Raw genomic sequence first — 20,712 nt, forward strand, 5'->3', positions numbered from 1 at the left:
TTATCAAGGTTTATCTACTGGAGATCAAAAAGCAACACAGAATGCCTGAGAGCTTTACTGCATTATATTCTCTATACTTTGAATCCTCACCTGCCACCTGAATTTTGTGTTTCCCTTTATATTAATAAAGATTAATAACACCCACCAGTTCCCCTGTAGCAACCTCAAGAAAATGGACCTACAGTAAACACGAGTCAGCAGCACGTCACTGGTCATAGGATACAGCTGCAAATATAGTTACTATACAATAAGCTATACACAGCTATACAAAGGCTCTGTTTATGTTATTATTATCATTTCAGCTGATACAGTCATATACTCTACACAGTATTTCAGTTCTGCACATAATTCGACCAATAATTTTAATGAAGTCCTCAAGACTGAAATTGATAGGATGTTTATTTGTTCACTTACATTCAATTTTATGATTTAATGCTTTGCAGTAATTTCTTCAATGTTTACTTTTCTCTAATTATTCAATCACTGAAGGGCATTTTCTTCTCTCCTTGTCTTGTGAAGGAAATGCAGTCTTTATAGGTTTGAACCAGGGATGAAAACTTGGACTAGTCATGCAGAGCTACTTAATGTTCGTACAATCAACCTAAAAGGCAACAGCTGGGCAACAAGAAACATCTGTCAGTCACATGTTCATATAGTTTAGCTCACTTGAAAAATGGGTGGGTTCAAACAAACGTTGATATGTCCTGAGTTGTTTAACACATCTAGATGTGAATACCAGGAAATAAAAGCTGAAATTCTGAACTCTTGTCTCATACTCATGTTTTGATCTTAAATGTCTTCAGCAAACAACAAAAACAAAGGAATTTGCCTTACTGTTCCAATACTTTTGGAGGGGTCTGTATATGCGAGCATTGTCTAGATGAGACACTGAATTTGGAAATGGTTGTTAGGGACTCCATCTGTGCCACTAAAAAGCTAATAGCCAAGAGCTTCTTTGAAATCGCCGTGTTTATATTAGAAAAGCAGACATGAACTAAGGATGAACTAAGGTGGAGGTGGTGCTGGAGTAGGTGTCAATAAGGGGCCCAGTTTGAAAAATGTTGTCCCCCTGTCAATAATTCCTAATGGCAGCCATGGCAAGATATATAAATTCACTTGAATATCTACTTTGATCTCATGGGGACTTCAAAAGTACCATGCAGCGTCACAGGGAAGTCTGGAAGTACACACTGCGCTAAAACAGGAGAAGATGCTGTCAAGTTTTTCTCAACAGTACAGTGATCTGCAGTAAGACTGTGCAGGACTGATACATCTACAAAAACTGGAGAGGCTGTCTCACCTGCCTTCTCTGAACAGAGTACTCACTCACTTTTAGGAAATACTTTTGGATTTCACAACATTTCAGGTGGTCACCTCCTAATGGCTTGCTGATCATTCCCACTGAATCTAAATTTAAAAGTTATAAATGCCTTGAGAACAAATCCAAATGAAGTGTAAAGATAGCAACAGCAAACGCTTTAAGAAAATCTGGCATTGTAGGATTTAGAGTGTAACGGTTTGTAGTCCTAAAAGGAAAGCATTTATTTAAGCCTTGGACTCTCTTGCCAGATTTCTACTATTTTTCTTCCTCCCACAAGCTCCCTTCCTACTACATTGCACAGTTGGCTGTGTCACATTAATTATACAACAAGCTTGAATGCTGAAGCTGTACAATATTAGTTGTCTGTCTGTCTTTTATATTTATTGCTCATGTGGCTCTAATACGATCAGAAAAATATGGTAGATGTGTTAATTTTCAGAGATGATCATGTTAAACAAGTAGGATTTTGATAAAAAGATTTGTACTTCATGGACCAGGTTAACTCTGTACAGGTCCCAGAATTTTCAGGATCCAAGAAACTAGAGATGTCTAGCTGTCATGTATATAAATATGGCATAAATTTTTATAAATCGGGAAGCTCAAATCAAGCGATCTGATTGGTTCATAGTAGTGGTATAATGAGCGCGTACAACGGCTATGACGTTGAATTCCTTTGCACATATCCGTACCACTCCACAACAAAGTAACGTTAGAAAATAGCGTTAGATTACTGGCTAGCTGGAAACTAAGTAAAAAACTAGTAAACTTCAACTTCCTGTTAGACATACGGAGCTAACTAAAGAGGAGGTCGACAAACACGAAGAGAACCGGTTTGAACCGAACACTGAAGCAAACAAAGTAGTGGAAAAGTGGTGGAATGATAAAGGTGTAGCAACAGACTTTCCAACCTCAAAATACCGTTTCAAAAAAAGAGGTTTCTATGCCACTGTCAGAAACAGTAAAGGCAAACTACATGTCTACGTGCTGGCATCAGTTGTTACATTAACGACCCGTCACTCAGTCTGTCCCAGACCGTTCTAATCTCAGGGCGTCCAATACCAACGCTTTCAGAAAAAGTGATGAAGCGTAGTTATTTGACACTAGAGGTACCCTTTAACCACCGGGGGGGGATGCTCCTGGTGTGTCTCTATAAGACGCTCCCGGATGCATCAGTATGAGACGCTCTGGGGAGTACAGACCGGCTTTACAGGCCCCCGAAGCCCCCTACCCATACCATAACCATCAGAAATATTAGTGCCTTAACCTAAGTCACTGAATTTATGCATGTTTACCTTTGTGTTGCTGCGATGTAGCAAACGGTGGCATTTTATATGGATGCTGAAGGGTTCCTTTAGCGTAAATTACGCTTTCTCACGCTCTCTGAAAGCGTCGGTGATGACGCACTGAGATGAGAACGCGTTGTCTATCCTGGTGGAGATACAGAGTGTACACTGGTGTTGTGAAAACACTGAGAAGACAGAGACACTACGGTCCATCACACATCAATATCAGAAGATGACTTAAAAGCCATCAAGATTAACAACTAGCCTATGGTTTGACGTTGAGCTACACTTCGGGTGCTGGGCAAATGAGGGCAATCGGCTGCTAAAACCCACATCATTCATCAACAATAGAGAGGAAAACGGACTAAAATATGCCACACTACCGTTCGACGAACACACAAAGAATCACAATGACCCTCAGGGGAAGAATAAAGAGAGCACAGGGGGATTTATGTATGAACCTCTTGGCAACCACTCTGTCCTGTGTCATCTCTGGAGAAATACATCTCCCACCTTCCTCCGGATGCATTGGCTTTTTATCTTTGGTAAGTAAAATAACAGTTGGGCTTTTTTTTGTAGGTTATTACTAGATTAAAACATTATCTAAAAATGCATTTGGTGTATTACAGGTACACTTGAGAGCCAATGGGCGTTAATTACCTGGCAATGTTGCCAAGAATATGCTTGCCAGCAGGGACATGGCAAGGATAAAGAACCACTGCCTCCACAGTACCACAATTCAAAAACGCTTGGTCAAAGGTCTTGAAACGAGACAGATTATGGCTGTGAGTGGACACAAGTGTAAAGGCTCTCTCCAGAGCTAATGGCAACCGAAAGTTGGGTACCGGAGAAAGTGAAGTAATATCCTCGCTGCAACACACACAACTCCACCTCACAAAAAATACAAGTCAAGTACAAGTTACCAAAGTCAATCTACTAACGCTAGACAGTTTGCCCTGGAGGGCAAAACAACAGATCAAGATAGCGGCTCACACCAGACTCCCTGGTAGAGACGCCGCAAAAGTCGTTAAATTATATTTGGATCACCTCTCAGCACAAGAAAAAAATTGATGATGATGATGGACACAAACTGCAAGTGTTGGGCACTTGTGATCCATATACAGCATATATGCTGCCGTATTTCCACCGTTAAAATAAGCCAGGTCCCTGGCGGCGCTCGACTGTGGTAATGTTTACATCTACCTTGAAGGGAATCTCTCACCTAACACACCTCAGGCTTGTCTCCTCATCGCTTAGTGCATCCAAAAGCACAACAACCAAAAGGAACAAACTCAAAATAGCCTAACAGTGGAAAATAACTGCTGTGTCCCAAAGATTATTAAAACAGACACTACTCCGATCGTTATTTCGGCGCCGTTAATTACGTCATTGCCATCGGACAATCAGTTTTTTCTATCAGCGCAATGCATGATGGTATGTATGTTAGTGACCATCAGTTGTACACTACTTTTCAAAATGCATTCTGGAATACATTGAGTGGACTATATAGGGTATAATAACTCTCACCATACATTCGGACAGCACTATAAAATGGCGAGCTCACTATATAATGCATTATAATGCACTATATAATGCATTATATAGTGAGTAGTGGGTGATTCCGGACACAGCAAATGTCTTTTTTGCCCTCCAAGGGAGTGTTTTTCTTGGAATGGGACGTCACGTGAAAACTGTGAATAAACGGCAACGTGCAAATAAATATATATAAATTTGATGTATGTTGCTTAGCAACCAACCTTAGCAATCATGCACTATGTACCGGCAGCCTGGTGGGACTACTTTTTGTATATAACGAAATATCTATTGATGAAATAAATCAAACTCAAATTGTAATGTGTCTGTTACTTTCTTTTTGCCATACTTGGTTTGCAGCTTAAAATGCACATTGTACTCTAAGACAGCCTTCCCATAACCAATGCTGGAATGAAACAGTAAAAGGAATAGACAAGATTAAGGAGCCCTGACAGTGGGCAGGATTCACCACTCACAGCCTCTCCACTGACTCGACTGCACTCTGACAAAAGAGTGGCTGAGTACCTATAGGCCAGCTGCAGACGACCACATCTCCATATTAATAACAAATTTTCCATCCAGCTGCACATTTTCCGTTGATGCAATATTTGGCACTTAAATAGTGGATGATCTATGTATAGAGGCCTGTCTTATTGTTCCTCCCCCATACTCAGACTGCTATTCTGCATTCAGTCTGGCTCGAAGCCTGTAAAAGCCTCCACACGTCTGGTTGACTTTTATTCTGCACGTGAGGAAATTGGACATGTTTTTAAAATGAAGTTGGCTTCTTTTCTTCTTACCAGCGTTTTCACTTTCAGAGATGCCGCAGAGGTGAGAGTAAAAACAGTCCTTTTTCAAAAGCAAATATGGAAGTACATATGGAATGTGACGCAAAACATCTTGGGGAGAGACAAAGTCTCTGACTCTGATACAGAAGACCGCTGTTTGTACCGTTGTCATATAAACTTTTTTTTACCATGACTAAGGCATGGCAAGACGAGCCAGCTTTATCTATATTGCATATTTAAACAGAAACATTTAAAAATACTTTACATAAGCAAAGAGAAGTATTTTATTGACATTTAAGTTTATGAAACTCAGATTTTAGAGGAAACAGCAGAAAAAGTCATGAATTGTTTTTGTAAAGATCATACTTTGCAGATTCAGTCAATAATCCTTCAGGTAGCATAGTGAAAGGAATTGCTGTATATGTAACAAGACTATGGCAGTCAGTAGAGGATGTTAATTCTGGTCAATGGTCATGTTTTTAGAAGTAATAAAGTGTCATAATTCATGCAGTAATGATTTCGTAATAGCAAAAAGCTTTTTAGCACCATTCCAGGTCACATCCCCACACCAAGTGGGCTTGAAAATAAATTAAATTTATCAGTAAATAAAAATAACTGTATTTCCCCTCCTGTATACTCCACATGAAATGATTAAACCAGAATAAATTTGAATTGAACAAGACTCTAACACGGCTTGTCAAACAAAGTTATCTAGCTCCTCCTTAAAATGTGAAACATAGTTATAGTTAAATGAAATCTCAAAGTTGCAAGCCCTCCCTGTAGACAGTAATGTAGTATTAGATGCATTCAACAGCAGGTCAGTGTATCGTAGACGGCATGATTTAGAGCCAGATGGTGGTTGAGAAATGGTTCTCATAGCTTTGGTTAGAATTAAAGAGTGCTGGGAAGGGGATAAACTAATGTGAATATTGTGATTTAACATGCGGTTGAGTCAAAGGACACTTCTAATTTCCTTTAGATATATAATATTTCCACCCTACAGATGAGAACTGACCTGGCAGGCATTATAGAGGAGCTGGTGCTCAAACTTCTTGACACCCAGGATCTGCTGGAACATCTCGTACAGCTGGTCCTTGCTGAGGATGAGCTCGGAGGCGGCACTGGCTGTCATTCTCTGCTGGTGCTTCCTGGGGTCCTCTTCACCTCTGTAGATTGTGTCAAACTTGGCTATCCAGGAACTCAGCACGGTCTCTTTGCTCAGGCCATCGATCTCAGGCAGGCTGCGCACTCGCTTCTCTATGTGCTTCTTAAAAACCTCCCGAGAGTCACTGGCCGAGCAGCCGCCACTCTGCACCATCCGGGAGACACGGTCACTTTTCAGGAAAACCTGCAATCAGTTTGAGTATTGACAGATTAGTTGTTGTTATTTTTTTATCTGACTTATATCTACACTGTATAACAAACTTATCGGGAGGGCCAGTTCCATCCTGGGGTGGATCTTGAGAGAAGGATGCTGCTAACGCAACAGCATCACGGACAAATACTTCTCTCCCCCTTTATGCCTTTCTGGATGAACACCTTCAGCAAAGACTGATACCACCAAAGTATACCACTGAACGAGTTCCATCCCCACAGTGCCAATCAGCCTGCCAACTCCTCTCCTGACACTTACTATCATGTAGAATAAACTCACTCTACTTTTCCTACTTTCTATCTCCCAGTCTCCTACTCCTAATTCCTACTCCTCCTACTCGTATAGTGCAATGCCCTCCTTAATACATTTCAAACATTTTCATCAAGTAAATTTTCTATTTATTTTCATTTCTATTCATTTAAGTGAAATTCAAACATTTGTGATGTAGCAACACTGGTACACCTTACTGAAGTTATTCATCGCTTGTGGAATATAAACCAGAACTCTGTACTCTCATGCATTGCATCGTTATTTGCGTCTCCCTTTATTTATTTATTTATACATTTAGACAGTCCCAGGAAATGTATGTGATTGTCACAGGAGCAGAGCAGGTACAGTTCTTAAGATTTATCAAACAAAAAGCAAGCACACTAACTAACCACACAAAGAATTGAATGATTTTATGATTTTACCAATATCAAAACCTCATCCCAACTTTGAAGTATGGTGGAGGGGGTATCATGGTTTGGGCCTGCTTCTCTGCCTCAGGCCCCGAAAGGGTTACCATCATCAACAGAAAAATGAATTCCAAAGTTTATCAAGAAATTTAGGAGGTTGAAGGTAAGGCCATCTGTCTGCCAAGTGAAGCTCGACAGAAGATGAGTGATTCAACAGGACGATAGGTGATGCAAAAGGACAAGTAATTCAACAACAGAATGGCTTCAGCAAAAGAAATTACGCCTTCTGGAGTGGCCCAGTAAGAGCTCAAGAGAGCAATTCACATCATACATTCCAAGAATATTGCTGTACTGAAACAGTTTTTTAAAGAGGAATGGTCCAAAAATCCTCCTGACCGTTGTTCAGGTCTGATCTGCAACTACAGGAAATGTTTGGTCGAGGTTATTGCTACCAAAGGAGGGGCAACCACTTATTATTATCCAAGGGTTCGCATACTTTTCCCACCCTGCACTGTGAATGTTTACGCGATGTGTTCAGTAAAAACATTAAAAACATGTTTGTGTGGAGTTAGTTTAAGCAGACTGACCAATGACCAATTTATGCAGAAATCCAGGTAATTCCAAAGGGTTAACATACTTTTTCCTGCGACTGTATATTTTTCTACATTTATTTCTATATGTACTGTTATGACCCTGGGGTCATATTTTGTAATTTGTTTATCTCTCACTCTGCACTGTCAGCTGTTTCCTCCCTTAGAGTGTGTGTGTGTGTGCATACAGGTAATGGAGAACAGGTGGGCACCCTGGATTGGTCCTGCAACGTTGATTGCTGCCTCTTGATTGGTTGCCTGGATGACAGCAGCCATCTTAAGCCTCATTTGCCAGGCACTCTGCCCCTTCTCTCTCTCTGCCATTCCCAACCTTTGGCCTGTACTACGAAGGGAGTTCGGCCTACTCAGAGTTAATTCGGGGTTGACAAACTCTGACCGCCTACACTGGAGTTAAACGGTACTACGAAGGTGGATAAGATGTTGGTTAGTCCGTGTTAACTTAATTGGAGTTGGTGCATGTTCACATAAAAGGGGTGTGTTCGGGCATGCAAGCAGAGTTTTTTCGCAACGGCGCATGCTCCGTATTTCTCCAGCGGAATGCATATTGGTGGTGTCAGGAAATTATGAATGTAAAGACAAGTTAACGGCTAAATCTAATATCGTGGCGGCCGACAAAGCCAGGGAGGCTTGTTGGCATCACACTGAGTAGGCCTAAATTTGTAGCCTAATTATCTTCACAGTGTTCTTATTGTAGTTTAAATCTCTATTATGTATTTTATGGGCTCTTCTTTTATGTGTAATATGATTAAGATGTAAAGGTACAACTGCACATAAGGTTCATTGTAAAAAAAAAAGGAGCCAGCGGAGAGGGGGAATAATCCGAGACAGAATTTCATTTCCAAGATTAATCTACAAGTAAAAAACTTGAATATTCACTGACATTATAGTCACACATTTATGAGAGAAACTTCACTTTGCAAGGCTGCAACCTCACACATACACACACACACACACACACACGTCTGCCGTGTAGTATGCATGCACTAAAAAGTTGTATTAAACTTTCTTTAGCAGTGAGGAAATACTCCTGAGTTTAGCCCATAATCACTGCCAAGCACCTTAGAGACTTTGCCTTGGATTAGGCGTATTCAGAAGATAACAGAGTGATTTTCGATTTAATTTCAGGGAATTTCCGATTTTTGCTCTTGAAATAAAAAAATCACACTTTCATTTAGCTTTTTTTTTTCTCGGTTATTAACCCTCACCCTGGCTCCCTATTTTTTGGATACATAAAATAATCTATCTAAATATGTGAAAACACAAACAGGAGAATTCAATTATAGACTACAGATGGGCTACATCTAAGAAACTATCCCACTGATTAATTAAGATTCCTCTCTAAAATCACAGAGGCTGCAGGGCTCGCTGTCTGAATGTAATGCTGTTGTGTTCAGAACTTCATTGCAACCTCAGTGGAACAAATCAGGATGAAATCTAAACATTTTATAAGTGGTGTGTATTAATATCCTACTTCTCATCATTAACACTGAGAACAACACCTGCTCGGAGCAGTTAAGAGATGCGGCGTAAATTGCCATGGCAACAGACCTCGGGTAACACCTATCCACCTTTCATAGTATGGGTTAATCAGGAAGTTACACCAGACGTCACAAAGTTACTCCTGAAGTTACCTGGATAAGCCAGTTACCCCGCTTCGCAGTACCGGCCACTGAGCCTGTGTCCTGTTTGTTTGCAGAGTAGAGAACTGTTGTCAACTAGACTTTGTGAGTGAACCTGTGTAGCGAACACATTAGACTTTGAATGGCTTAACTTTGTAACTCTGATTGATGTCTTTGACAACTTTGTTTTGTTGGTTTTAGCCATTTTGTTTGCTATGTATCAATTTTCTTTGTTGTGTCAGCTACTGGCAGTTAGTAGGAGTGAGAAACCCTTTTTGTTTGCATCCCTTTTCTCCTGTTTTTTGGTATTAGAAGCCTAGTTGAGAGCTTTGTGTTTTCTTTAGTTTTTGTATTAAGAAAGTTGTAGGTTTCTTGGAGTGTTTTGTTTGTTGTTGTTTTGGGCACTGCTCATCTCTGAAGATAAATACTGCTAAACTGTATTTCCTGTGTTCTGGCCTTGCCTGAGAATGGGAAGAGTGGGAAGCCACACCTTTATGTTGCCTCCAAAAAACCCCTCCAGGGCACTACAGTGTGACCATTTTGCTCGCAATTTTTGTAGTTGATGTGGTCGGCTGGATGTGTAGACTCTCTTTTGTTTGCTTCTTTAGACTGTTTAGTGTAGGTTAGGGCTGGCTCAGGTGAAAATTTTATTGAAAGTTAGTGACTTGTTTAAGCCGCCTCCTTACTCATTTTCTACTTCTTACTGTACAAAAACATCAGCCAAGCTTTCGGTCTTCCTCTGAAAATACCACAAGAGTGGATGACCTAATTAGGATAAGGAGAGATCTGATACAATTTCCCAATATTTACAACAGTAGCAGTAATTTCATAAAATAGATCACATTGCTCGTCCATAACCATAAAAATAATAATACCAATATGGCTATATGTAGTATAATATATATAATATATAATATGGCTATACTATGGCTTCAACAGATGGCATTTTACACAAGGTATCAAATGAAGTATTCTCTTATCTGTGTCACTCTAAGGGTACTGGTTTCACTACTGGTATCATAACATTTTAAACTATACCCAACCCTTTTTTTAACACCGCATTCATACATTTTGCTCACAAACATGCAATCTATGTATACATTTAATATCATATATATATAGGGGTGTGACGAGACGAGACCAAACAGGAGATTGGGTTCACGAGATGAGACAAGATTTTAACACTATTTTTAAGAAATCTTTAATGCTGAATTATATGAAAATTGAGCATAATAATTTCCTGCACTCTGCTGAATTTTTCTGCACCAATTTACCATGGAAATATTTTATATATCTAAAAAAATTCAAAATATAATGGAATATAAAGCAGTAAAGCTCTCAGGCATTCTGTGTTGTTTCTCCTGTAGATAAACTTTTCGAATTAATATCATCCCTGCTCAGTCAGCACACATGCAGGCTGATTTAGTCTTCTCTCCTCTTTTGTGTCTCTGTTTCAAATCTGCATGTGGCACCTTTTCACCTCAATGATAAATTCATTTATTTTAATTCAGTTACAAACCCCTGGACTTTAATAGCTCCTGTGTTTCTGCCAGTTTCCTGCTCATGTTCAAAACTTTCTCACTCTCCCACATGTGTTCTCTGACTTGTCGAGAAAGAAGTCATAATGTTACAAGAATAATGTAATTTTTTACTGCGAATTCTACCTGCCCTATTCTTGTTTTTAGTATCCGTTTGACCAATACAGTTTGGACTGCATGTTGCATATAAAAACCGAAAGGAATTGTCAACACTTGTGATCAGGCAGAAATCCCACCACAAATCCACACGTTACCTGAGAGGTTCACTAGATTATTATCACAGCACACGCCGGTGTCGCATCAGCTGGGTGGAGTTGACTCGCTCCGCAAGCCTACGTTTTTAGTTTTACATTTGATTAACCCTGCGTGAGCAGAGTAATGTGTGGCTTGACAGCAGGTGAAAAATGTGAGTCTCGTGAGACAGCTTTTACCCTGACGAGAAATCTCATCACATTTTTATAGAATCGTAATACAGTACGCATATAATAAAATATGCATGTAAGAGGAGAATGTAAGTTTGTGTGGGCCAGAGTATAGTGGAAATGGAATCATGCAGTGATTGGGGAGGGAGCAAGGAGAGCAGGATTGACATCTGCATACAGAATGTCAATTTTCCTGAAGCAGCCATCCTCTCGTTCACTAAGGACGAGAAGATGAAGAAAGTCCCTCACTTACGTTTCCGCCCCACGGGAGATGATTTTGTAAAAAAAATATGTATGGTAGTCAATGGCATGAGAGAAGTTTTTTTTTTACCCCATTTACCACTGTCGGAAGTACACATATGATGTTAGTCAATTTTAAAGATAATTTTGTCCTTCAAGAAAATTGCAGTTTGTCGTAAAGAAGAAAAGTAACATTTAGTTTTGTGTGAAACTCGTTCAGTGAACTACATCTTTCGTCTCACACAACTTTCATCACCAACATGTTAATGCTGTAATGCTAGCTAACGTTCATTGCTTGGTTACTACTAGCTAGTTAACTTAGTTATGTTTCATGCACAAAAGTATCTCACCTGATGCGTTTAAACGACTCCTGCTCCACTATACTCTGGCTCACACATACATGTATTTTCTCTTACACGCAGATAATATATTTGATATTAAATGTAAACATTGACTGCATGTGCATGAGCAAAATGTATGAATGTTTGTGTTAAAATGTGTACATAAGAGAATGAAAATATTTGGGTGTAAGAATGAAAATAAATTCATGTGAGAGTGAAAACACATGTATGTGAATGGAGAATGTTTGTGTGTCAGAGGGCTACAATGTGTAATGGCCGGTATGGCTCCTCATAGATCAGGGCTGGAGTTGCGGTATCAAGGTCCTGCCTATACGCCCGGCCTACACAATCACAGGTTAAACCCCCTTTTATATTCCCTGTTATTGATTTTTACAAATTAAGTGAAACAAAGATGAATCACAAACCAAACATTTTTGCATTGCCAGAAAGCTGACTCATATTCGAAAGTGTATACAAGCTTGTGATTGGCGGGTGGTAAATTCCTGCTGTCGACACTGCCAAGCTGTCTGTAACTCTTTGTCTCTGTTTTTTCCTATCTTCCTATTTCTGTCTGCCCCTATCTCTCTCTGTCTGTCTCAGTCAGTTTTAGCCTGAAGCTAAAGCCGACCTGAGAGCTTTAGCTTTTAATTGAATTGGATAACCTGTGCCACCAGCTTCATCTGTTAAATGTCACAGACACAAAATAATCATAGAACTTAGATAGATCTGACATGTTGCTTGTGCATGTGTCCATTTCTGGGAAACCTTTTGTCAAAAGTAACTTTTAAAGGGTTGTATGAATAGTTTAACATTTCATTTTCTGTTTTACTTGGTATGGGTATATAAGTAAACATAATATTTCTATATTTATTTTGTTTATTTAACAGGGACCATACAGATAACATCATGACATGTGGAAAGCATATCATATGGATGCAACAGATGTAATGTATATGGGGCAGTTTCAACATAAACTAAATATTAAAACCAGCGTGATTTAGCTGTGGGCTGTGTACTAGACTGCATTCATTTTAGCTAGGTGAACCTAATAACGTGCATATTATATGTGCAGACATTTGTTTATATAAAGAAGAGCTTTGTTTTGTTTTACATGTCCTAGTGTATTTCATAATAGATTTTGACATAAACTACTTTCTAAATGTTTTCTTACTAAAAATACAATAATAAAATTTTCAGAATAATTTTTTAATTTTTTCTGAAAAATTGTGCAAAATGCACAATATGTGAGTTCTTATAAAAAGTGAGCAGTGGGGTCAAGGCCGTCACTTTGTGTTGAAAAGTGGTGCGGACATAAGGGCTCAGATTAGGGACGTGATGATACATGCGGGTCATGAGACGTGACGATGCACAAGACGATTTGTAGCACTATTTAGATCAAATATTTGATGCTGAAATATATGAGCGGGGGGTCTGGGTGTCCTCCCCAGAAGATATTGAGCATTAAACCTCCTGCATTGTGGAGACATTTTCTGCACCAATTTATGGTCTAAATGTCTTTTTTTATATGAAGGGAAACAAAATTCAGGTGGCAGGTGACAATTCAAAATATTAAAATATAATGGAATATAATGCAGTAATCAGTAGCTTTTTTTGGTTGCTTAAGTAACTTTCTTGGACAATGCGCACATGTTTCTTCTAGATTTAAACTGCACTGAATGTTTTCTTATTTTGCAAATAAAAAAGCAATTTCATTTGTTATTTAACATTTCTTGTTGCAAGCTATTTTTTTAGAACATTTTTCACAAATGCTTTCAAAAAGTGATGGGGACAAAATCAGCCAATTCAAAAAGTGGTGGGGACATGTCCCCAGGGTCCCCAGTATAAATGACACCTATGAGTGGGGTTGTTTTCATATGCCTTTTTAGGTAATTATTATTAAAAAGTTTTTAAAGTTTCCAGTATCTGTGTTGAATGCATTTAGTAACATTATAGTAAGTTAAAAGGGATGAAAATGTACAAACTGAGCGGTATGTCAAATGTTACTACAGAGGAACAAGTTCAACAAACTACTTTTATAAATTGGCTGAAACTGACGACTCACCTAGTGTGCCAGAAAGATCCTCTGAGAGAAAGTTTTCAAATGAACAGTGCAATTCAGACTGTTTAGAAATGTGAGATGCAGAGAAGACTCTCGCTCTTCTTTCTTCACATTTTATTTCCCTCTTCTATTCTGGGCGGATCAAGCCCACTGAATCCTGGTCATTAGGGAGCATATTATTAAGATTACCCTGATGAGCTCAGTGCACACTCTGCATCATTTATCAGTGCCAAGACAAGTTTTCTCCACTGAGGTTTGGATACTTTTCACTCCATGGTTTTACCGTCAGGACAGATCCATTAAAAAAAAGAGGAGGCTAGCAACAGTAACTAAACAGCTTGCAAAAGGTAAACAGATTTAGACTATATCTAAATAATTATAAAGAATTAGCATAAAGTATTATTAAGGTTATACAGAGAAGCTTTCTTTTGTTCCTTCACAGGGAGGGCAGAGGTCAGATATAGTTACAAACCCAGCAGTAATACATGTACAGTAAATGTATATGCAATCAAATTCACACTATAAACAACATTAAATGTATGTTTTGTGAATATACTGGTGGTTGAGTTAAATATGCATGTAACAGATAATAAAGACTCACGTCATAGTAGCTCTGGACAGCGTTGATGAAAGCCTCATCTGCAACAATCTGGGTATCTCCACTGAGGAACGCCTGGAAACGCTCTTTGACTGTTTGCAGGTGCTGCTTACTGATCTGAAGGAGATATTAAGAGGGAGGAGACAAAGAGGTTGTTATGATTTATGAAAACCAAGTAAAACTTAAAAATTGCAATTTTTATTTTATTTTTTTATTTAATCAGACAGTCTCATTCAGATTAGGATCTCTTACCAACATGAGAACAAGAAACAATCACAAGAACACAATCAGAAAACAGAAACAACAAATAATACAATAACAAGGAATTTGTAAAATCAGTAACAAGAATTTAAAAAAAACATCAGATAATAATCTCCTCTGGATTTTAATTTAATTTCTAATTTTCTAATTTAGTGCATAGTAACCCAACTCAGTTCTGCCAACATTAGTGCAAACATGAGGGATATCTAAGGTTAGTTTTTTTTCCTGTGGTGGACGGTTTTGCACAGAAATGTATGAGGAAGAAAGGCTTTTTAAGTTAAGACAGCTTAAAGTTACTGTGTGTTTTGTAAATGAGGAGTGCAATACAGGCTCTATAATCAATACTTTGGTGGTAAGTCTGACATGTGTTTAGAGAAGAACTTTGTGACAGCTGATACAGGTGCACTACTGATGGCTTCAGATGGAAACCTTGTTATGATACAAACTTTTCATTATCACCTGTAGTTATAGCTGATAAAGATTTGCCTAACTTTGTTCAGCTTGTTGTTTGTTTCTAGCTATATATTTTCCTGTAATGTAGTCTTGGAACTTGGTACATTAAGAACAATGAAAACCTTGAGTAAAATTTCTTCTGTGGGTACACAAACACACGCCATTAAAGCTTTCTAATTATAATTGCTCACAGGAAGCATTATTATTGACAAATACATTAATAAACACTTACATCTGCTTACAGCTACACTGTAGTGTGTAAACCATTGATTACATATTAAAGAAAAAATAATGTACCCAGTCCTGTTGACACTTTTCAATTAAATGCAACATTACATTTCGTCTATATTTTTTTATTGATATAGAAGTCTAGCGAAAACAGGCGGTAATATAGCTTTTCTCAGAAAAAAGAGAGAATATTTTGAAAAGTTTTGTTCCTGAGGGCACGAAGAGGTCTTTTTAATTAATGAGTATTTATGGTGGTGTTTTAAGGGTTTTTAAAGATTTATTAATCATGATCATTTATATCATTATATCATTTTTGGTTATAACCTCCACTAGACAAGCTTTAACACCGTCCCTTCGATGCACTTCCCCTGTTATACCAAATATGGTGTCATCCAGACCTGGTCTGGCCATCAGGAGCACTGGAAGATTTCCCGGTAGCCTGGCAAGCTGATTGGCCTGGAGTGTCAAGCCAGTGTTAAAAATGCTAAATGAAATGGGTAAATCAAAGTGAAAAGGGCAGCTACAGACTCTCAGAACAGTAGAACATCAGTCTGTCTGCTTTTAACCTGATTGTATGACATCTGTTACGCGTGATTGGTTGCACGCACATAGGCTACACATCAACACAACATTCGGTTAGTTCATGACTGTAGAGAAAAAATGGACAGTGGAGGAGCAAGAGATAATGAGAGAAAGAGAAAAGGTAGAGCTGAGAGGGAGTGCATGAAAAGAAGAAAAGCCAGGGAGGAAAGTGCACCTACATGCTGTAAAATTAGATATCTTCATGAGCAAGGGATGTGGTATGTGTTTAAAGAAGAAACATACCAGCAGGGCCACCCTCCCCATGTCAAATCATGAAGTTGATTCTATGTTGTAAAAAACATAATCATGCTGTGTGAGAAATGAAAGGCTACCAGAGGTTCATGGTGATAAACGTCCAGTCAGAGCTCTGAGGAAATGTGTAAAACATTCCACAAGTGCACATACGATGAATATTTTTTCCTGTTTCCTTACTTATGGAAGTGCAATTGACTCTTGAAATGAGAGACACTTGGCTGTTTTTAACTATTTGGGATGTTTTTTTAACTAAGTAGAAGATACTGTTACTGGCATAAACGGTAAACAGAAAAAATATTTCACTTTATTTCACATACAGTACTTTTTCCTGTGTCTGTATATGACTGGTTATCTTTAAGGTGCTACTGTGCAGCATGACAATATAAAGTGAAATGTTAGTATCTAGCGCCTTGGTAGTCAAATGGTTACAAATGGCAACTTCGTCAGTAGAATTGCTGCCATGGTCCTTTGTTGCATGTCATATCTCCTCTCTGTTTCCTGTATGCCTCTTTACAGTAAACTGTCCAATAAAATTAAAAAATTTACTGTCTGCACATGTTAAGTTAAGTGACAGAAAAATAAGTATAGACACCAAGGAGATTGCAGTATTTAGTGTTTTTGTATTCATTGTATTGTAAATCCCTGGAGAGTTAAGCATGAGCTAACCACGAAGAGGTAATTAAATTACAAATTTACTGTATGTAGTGCACTTTTCCTACAACGGTAAGCTAAGTTATCACATCACCAATTAAACACTTTCAGTAAGTAATTACATCACTGTAACGGTAAGTGTGATGTTAAAGTACTGCTGTACTGTCTGGGATCACTAAAGCTGGGCAGATTAAGTCTGATTTAAGCCTTGAATTGGTCCAATTTCTCTCCTGGAAGTAGGGCTGTGCAATATGAAGATACCTATCAGAAAAATGTCTATTGTTAACAATTATGCTGTATCGTTTATTTTGGTAGCGTCAAAAATTCCACATTTAACCGAAATATTTCCGCGTCTCATCTTCTCGTTAGCTTTGCAGCAGTAAGTAGCAACAGTTTGCTAACCCACCGCCTAGCTAACGTTAGTAAAACTACTTGCTGTGTTGTTCACTTTATATCATGGTATTATTCATGTTATTCACCTTTATGATGCAGCTAAATATCATGAGTTGGAAATGACCTTAGTAACAGTAACTCATGATATTTTATTGAATTTACAAAAAATGTTATATATTGTGATATATATCGTTATTGGGATATGAAATGACCTGTATCGGGATATGAATTTTTCTGTCATATCGCACAGCCCTACATGGCAGCTGTTAAAAGATCAATGTTAAATTGTAGTACACTTACTTCAAAGAGGTCATATTATGCTAATGTTCAGGTTCAGAACCTTATTTAGGGGTTGTACCAGAATAGGTTTACATGGTTTCATTTTCAAAAAAACAAATTTTTGTCATACTGCACAAAGAAGTCTATTGGATGAGGGATGAAATGTCTTCTAGTATCTTCAACCAAGTCCATTTGCCCTTGATTTGAACCTTCTTTGGATGAATTGAATTGAGCAAGAGAGAGAGAGAGAGAAAATAATCCGTGCAGAGCAGAGCCAATGCATACCATCACAAAGCCTAACATACCAGAAGCTGAAACCAGAGAAGACTCCCCTCAGGCAGCTGGTCCTGAGCCTCTCTGCAGTAACAACCTCAGGACAGCAACACCAACTCAAGCTGACCAAAGGAAATGATCAACAAGCGAAAAGAAAAATATATCGCATACTGGAGAGAAACGACCAAAAAAATTACAACATCCAGACTGAGCCAGGCCATAGAAAAGGGTCACCACAGACAGAGCTGGGTACCAGAAGAGGAGAGCCTCTGCTCCCAGTGTGACACAGGACAGGTAGAGACAGAGCTGCACTTTCTAACCTCATGCCCTAAATATAAAACACTAAGAGAAAAACACTTTCCCAAATATACCCTGAATTCAAATTCATGAGATCCATAACTACATTTCCAGTGGTGTATAAAGACCTTACATAATGAACCATTATGTTTTTATTACCTTAGAATGAGACATTGGCAATAAAACAGCAGCTTCCAGAATCTAAGCTCAGATTAGCCAGCTAAATTTTGAAAAAATATGTAGGTGGATTGTAACTTCATATAGTTCTTCTCCAGCCTCTGTTATGGCTTTGTTACGTGGACAGAAATGTGCCTTTACCTTCCTGAGACAAACAGCTGATGAATATCTTTGGTAATGAAACGGTAACAGCAGGGAAGCTCAAATCAGCAGCTACACTTCACATTTTACTGCATGCATTTCTTTTTACTGATAATGGTGATATATAACAAGATCGTGTGCCTATCAAGTGAGCAATAACGAATACTTTCCGAATTTGCATTAAAAAATGTTATTGGGTGTTGCTTCCCCACTGTGCACACAAATATGTAATTTGTACTTTCACATGCTAAATGCCCATTAAAAACGTTGCACCGTTTCACCACAAGCTGAAATTATGGCTGTCAGTACTACTTTATGTTTCTGTTGTATTTCAAAAAATTCTAAATACATTTTGGTAAGATTTGCAGATTGCTCATCTAATTAAGCAAAGTGAGAGGAGCCTTGATCCTCCCCAGCCAATGCCTTTGTAAACTTCATGTATTATGTGGTTTAAAATGGACTGTGATGCAAACAGTGAGGCTTACAATGTCAGTGGTCATACTTGATGCACTAGATGTGATAGTGTTTGAGAATTTCTTCATTTACTTTGGTTTGTTAGTCCAGATGAGCCAACCCTCCCAAGATGTAAAATAATGTATTACAGGAGTATGAGACATCATGTAGCACTTCATTTATTAATGAAAAAGTAACAATAATATTCAAAAAAATATATGATTTTACATAATTTATATAATATCTTAACGCATCTATCTAAAGAAACCTCATTTCTTGACTGGCAATGTCTTTTATCTCATGGATGACATCTTTGTCCTGTCTCAGGCACCTTAGCTATACTGCTTTCTTGGGTAGGGGAGGGGGGGTGCAAATGGTAACCCTTACCACTAGATATCACTAGAACTTACACACTGAACCTTTAAATAACTGTACTGTAAAATGTTCTAATTACTATTATTTTCATTGTTTGTTAATTGTTCTGCAGTTAAAAGTTATTTGTTGAAAGGGAAGACAGGAGCAGACATTCTGAAAACAACTGAAAGTCATTAACTCGTGTTTCACTTATTATTATTCTTCCATACACTTTTCAGTTGACTTCTAATTCTGCATACAACAGAAACTATTTAGATGATTTTTAAGGACAAATTACAATGGTAACAGGAAGGTTATTGTGTGAAAAGGGGGAACCCCAAAGAAGCTATTAAAGCTTTTAAGAGGGGGCCCAATATCTACATAGAACATATAACATTCAAGAAAAACTCACGCCATAAAAACAATTAAATATAAATACAACAAAACACAAGCACTACAAACAAACAAAAGATCGATCCCAGAACAAATATAACACTTCCAAAATGATCAAAAAGTATATGTTAAGAGCAAATTTTCCTTCAGATTTTTTTTGAAAACGGAGACAGAATGCACCAATTTAAGGTTTTCCTCAAGCTTGTTCCAAATCTGCGGACCTCTACAGACTACACTCAGGCTCGTACATTTCAAACATCTTATTTTACCAGTAATTAACTCTTTTTCCCTTGTGTGATATGTATGCTGGGGTCGACTGATTGGGACAAGTTCACACAATCGGTCATTTAGCTTGTGAACAACCTGGAATATCATACAAGTATTATGAAAAGAATTGTATTCGGTAAGTCTTAATAGACCCAGGCGATGAAACAATAGACGCGAGGGGGTATTTGGCTCAGACCACGTCATTACCCGTATAATTTATTAAGTCTAGCTCATGCAGAGTCAGCAGAGGTCCTACACCTAAGTTAGATATTTGATCTGGAGCCCACAAACAACGAGATCTGTGAGCACGGCACGACCAGCGGTGCAGCTGGTCAGGCCTGACCATGTGGCGTAAGCCCAGTAGTTAGCCGTGCTGATAAAGATCCTCCTGCTTTTTGTGAGGGCAGGGCCCTAGGGGCCTCACTCTCAAGCAGAGATAACCTGGGTATGGACCCTATGTTTACACCAGGATCTGTTCAGTATGGGGTGGGTCCCATGGGCAAGGGCCTATATACTGATGGAGTATGAGGAGAACTGTTGACAGTGAGTCGCACCTATGTGGGTGGAGGTGGTAGAGGAAGCTCTCCTGGCCTCTGGCCAGTTGGAGCTCCTCCGAGTCGGAAGTTAGTGGCCAGTCCGCCGAGTGTGAAGTGGTGGAGGTGTATGCTCTTTCAGTATTCTCTGTGGAACCCCAGAGTACTGTCTCTGATCAGGGCTGCGCCTAGCTGTGATATAATGACACAAGGACACATATGTCACAGGATCCTGATCACACACTGCTATGTTCAGTCTGCCATGATCACTGTTTGATGCATTTTTCAGTGAACACGTTGAATCCCTAAGGTTGCAC

At 38.6% G+C, this 20,712-nt stretch overlaps 1 protein-coding gene across 5 annotated transcripts in view; it reads right to left on the bottom strand.

Moving 5' to 3' along the window:
* Positions 1 to 20,712, bottom strand: part of cadpsa (Ca2+-dependent activator protein for secretion a) — a 202,441-nt gene that overhangs the window by 145,862 nt on the left and 35,867 nt on the right. For all 5 annotated transcript variants that reach the window (XM_038697484.1, XM_038697483.1, XM_038697482.1 and 2 more), the window contains exons 2-3: positions 14,409 to 14,522; positions 5,941 to 6,273 (exon numbers count right to left, since the gene is read on the bottom strand). In XM_038697484.1, the coding sequence (XP_038553412.1) occupies positions 5,941 to 6,273; positions 14,409 to 14,522 (447 nt within the window). The remainder of the gene's footprint in view (positions 1 to 5,940; positions 6,274 to 14,408; positions 14,523 to 20,712) is intronic.

The sequence above is a fragment of the Micropterus salmoides genome, unplaced genomic scaffold, assembly GCF_014851395.1.
Source record: "Micropterus salmoides isolate LMB-PRFRI ecotype aquatic unplaced genomic scaffold, ASM1485139v1 Ms_hic_scaffold_4, whole genome shotgun sequence".
In the NCBI taxonomy this organism is placed as follows: Eukaryota; Metazoa; Chordata; class Actinopteri; order Centrarchiformes; family Centrarchidae; genus Micropterus; species Micropterus salmoides.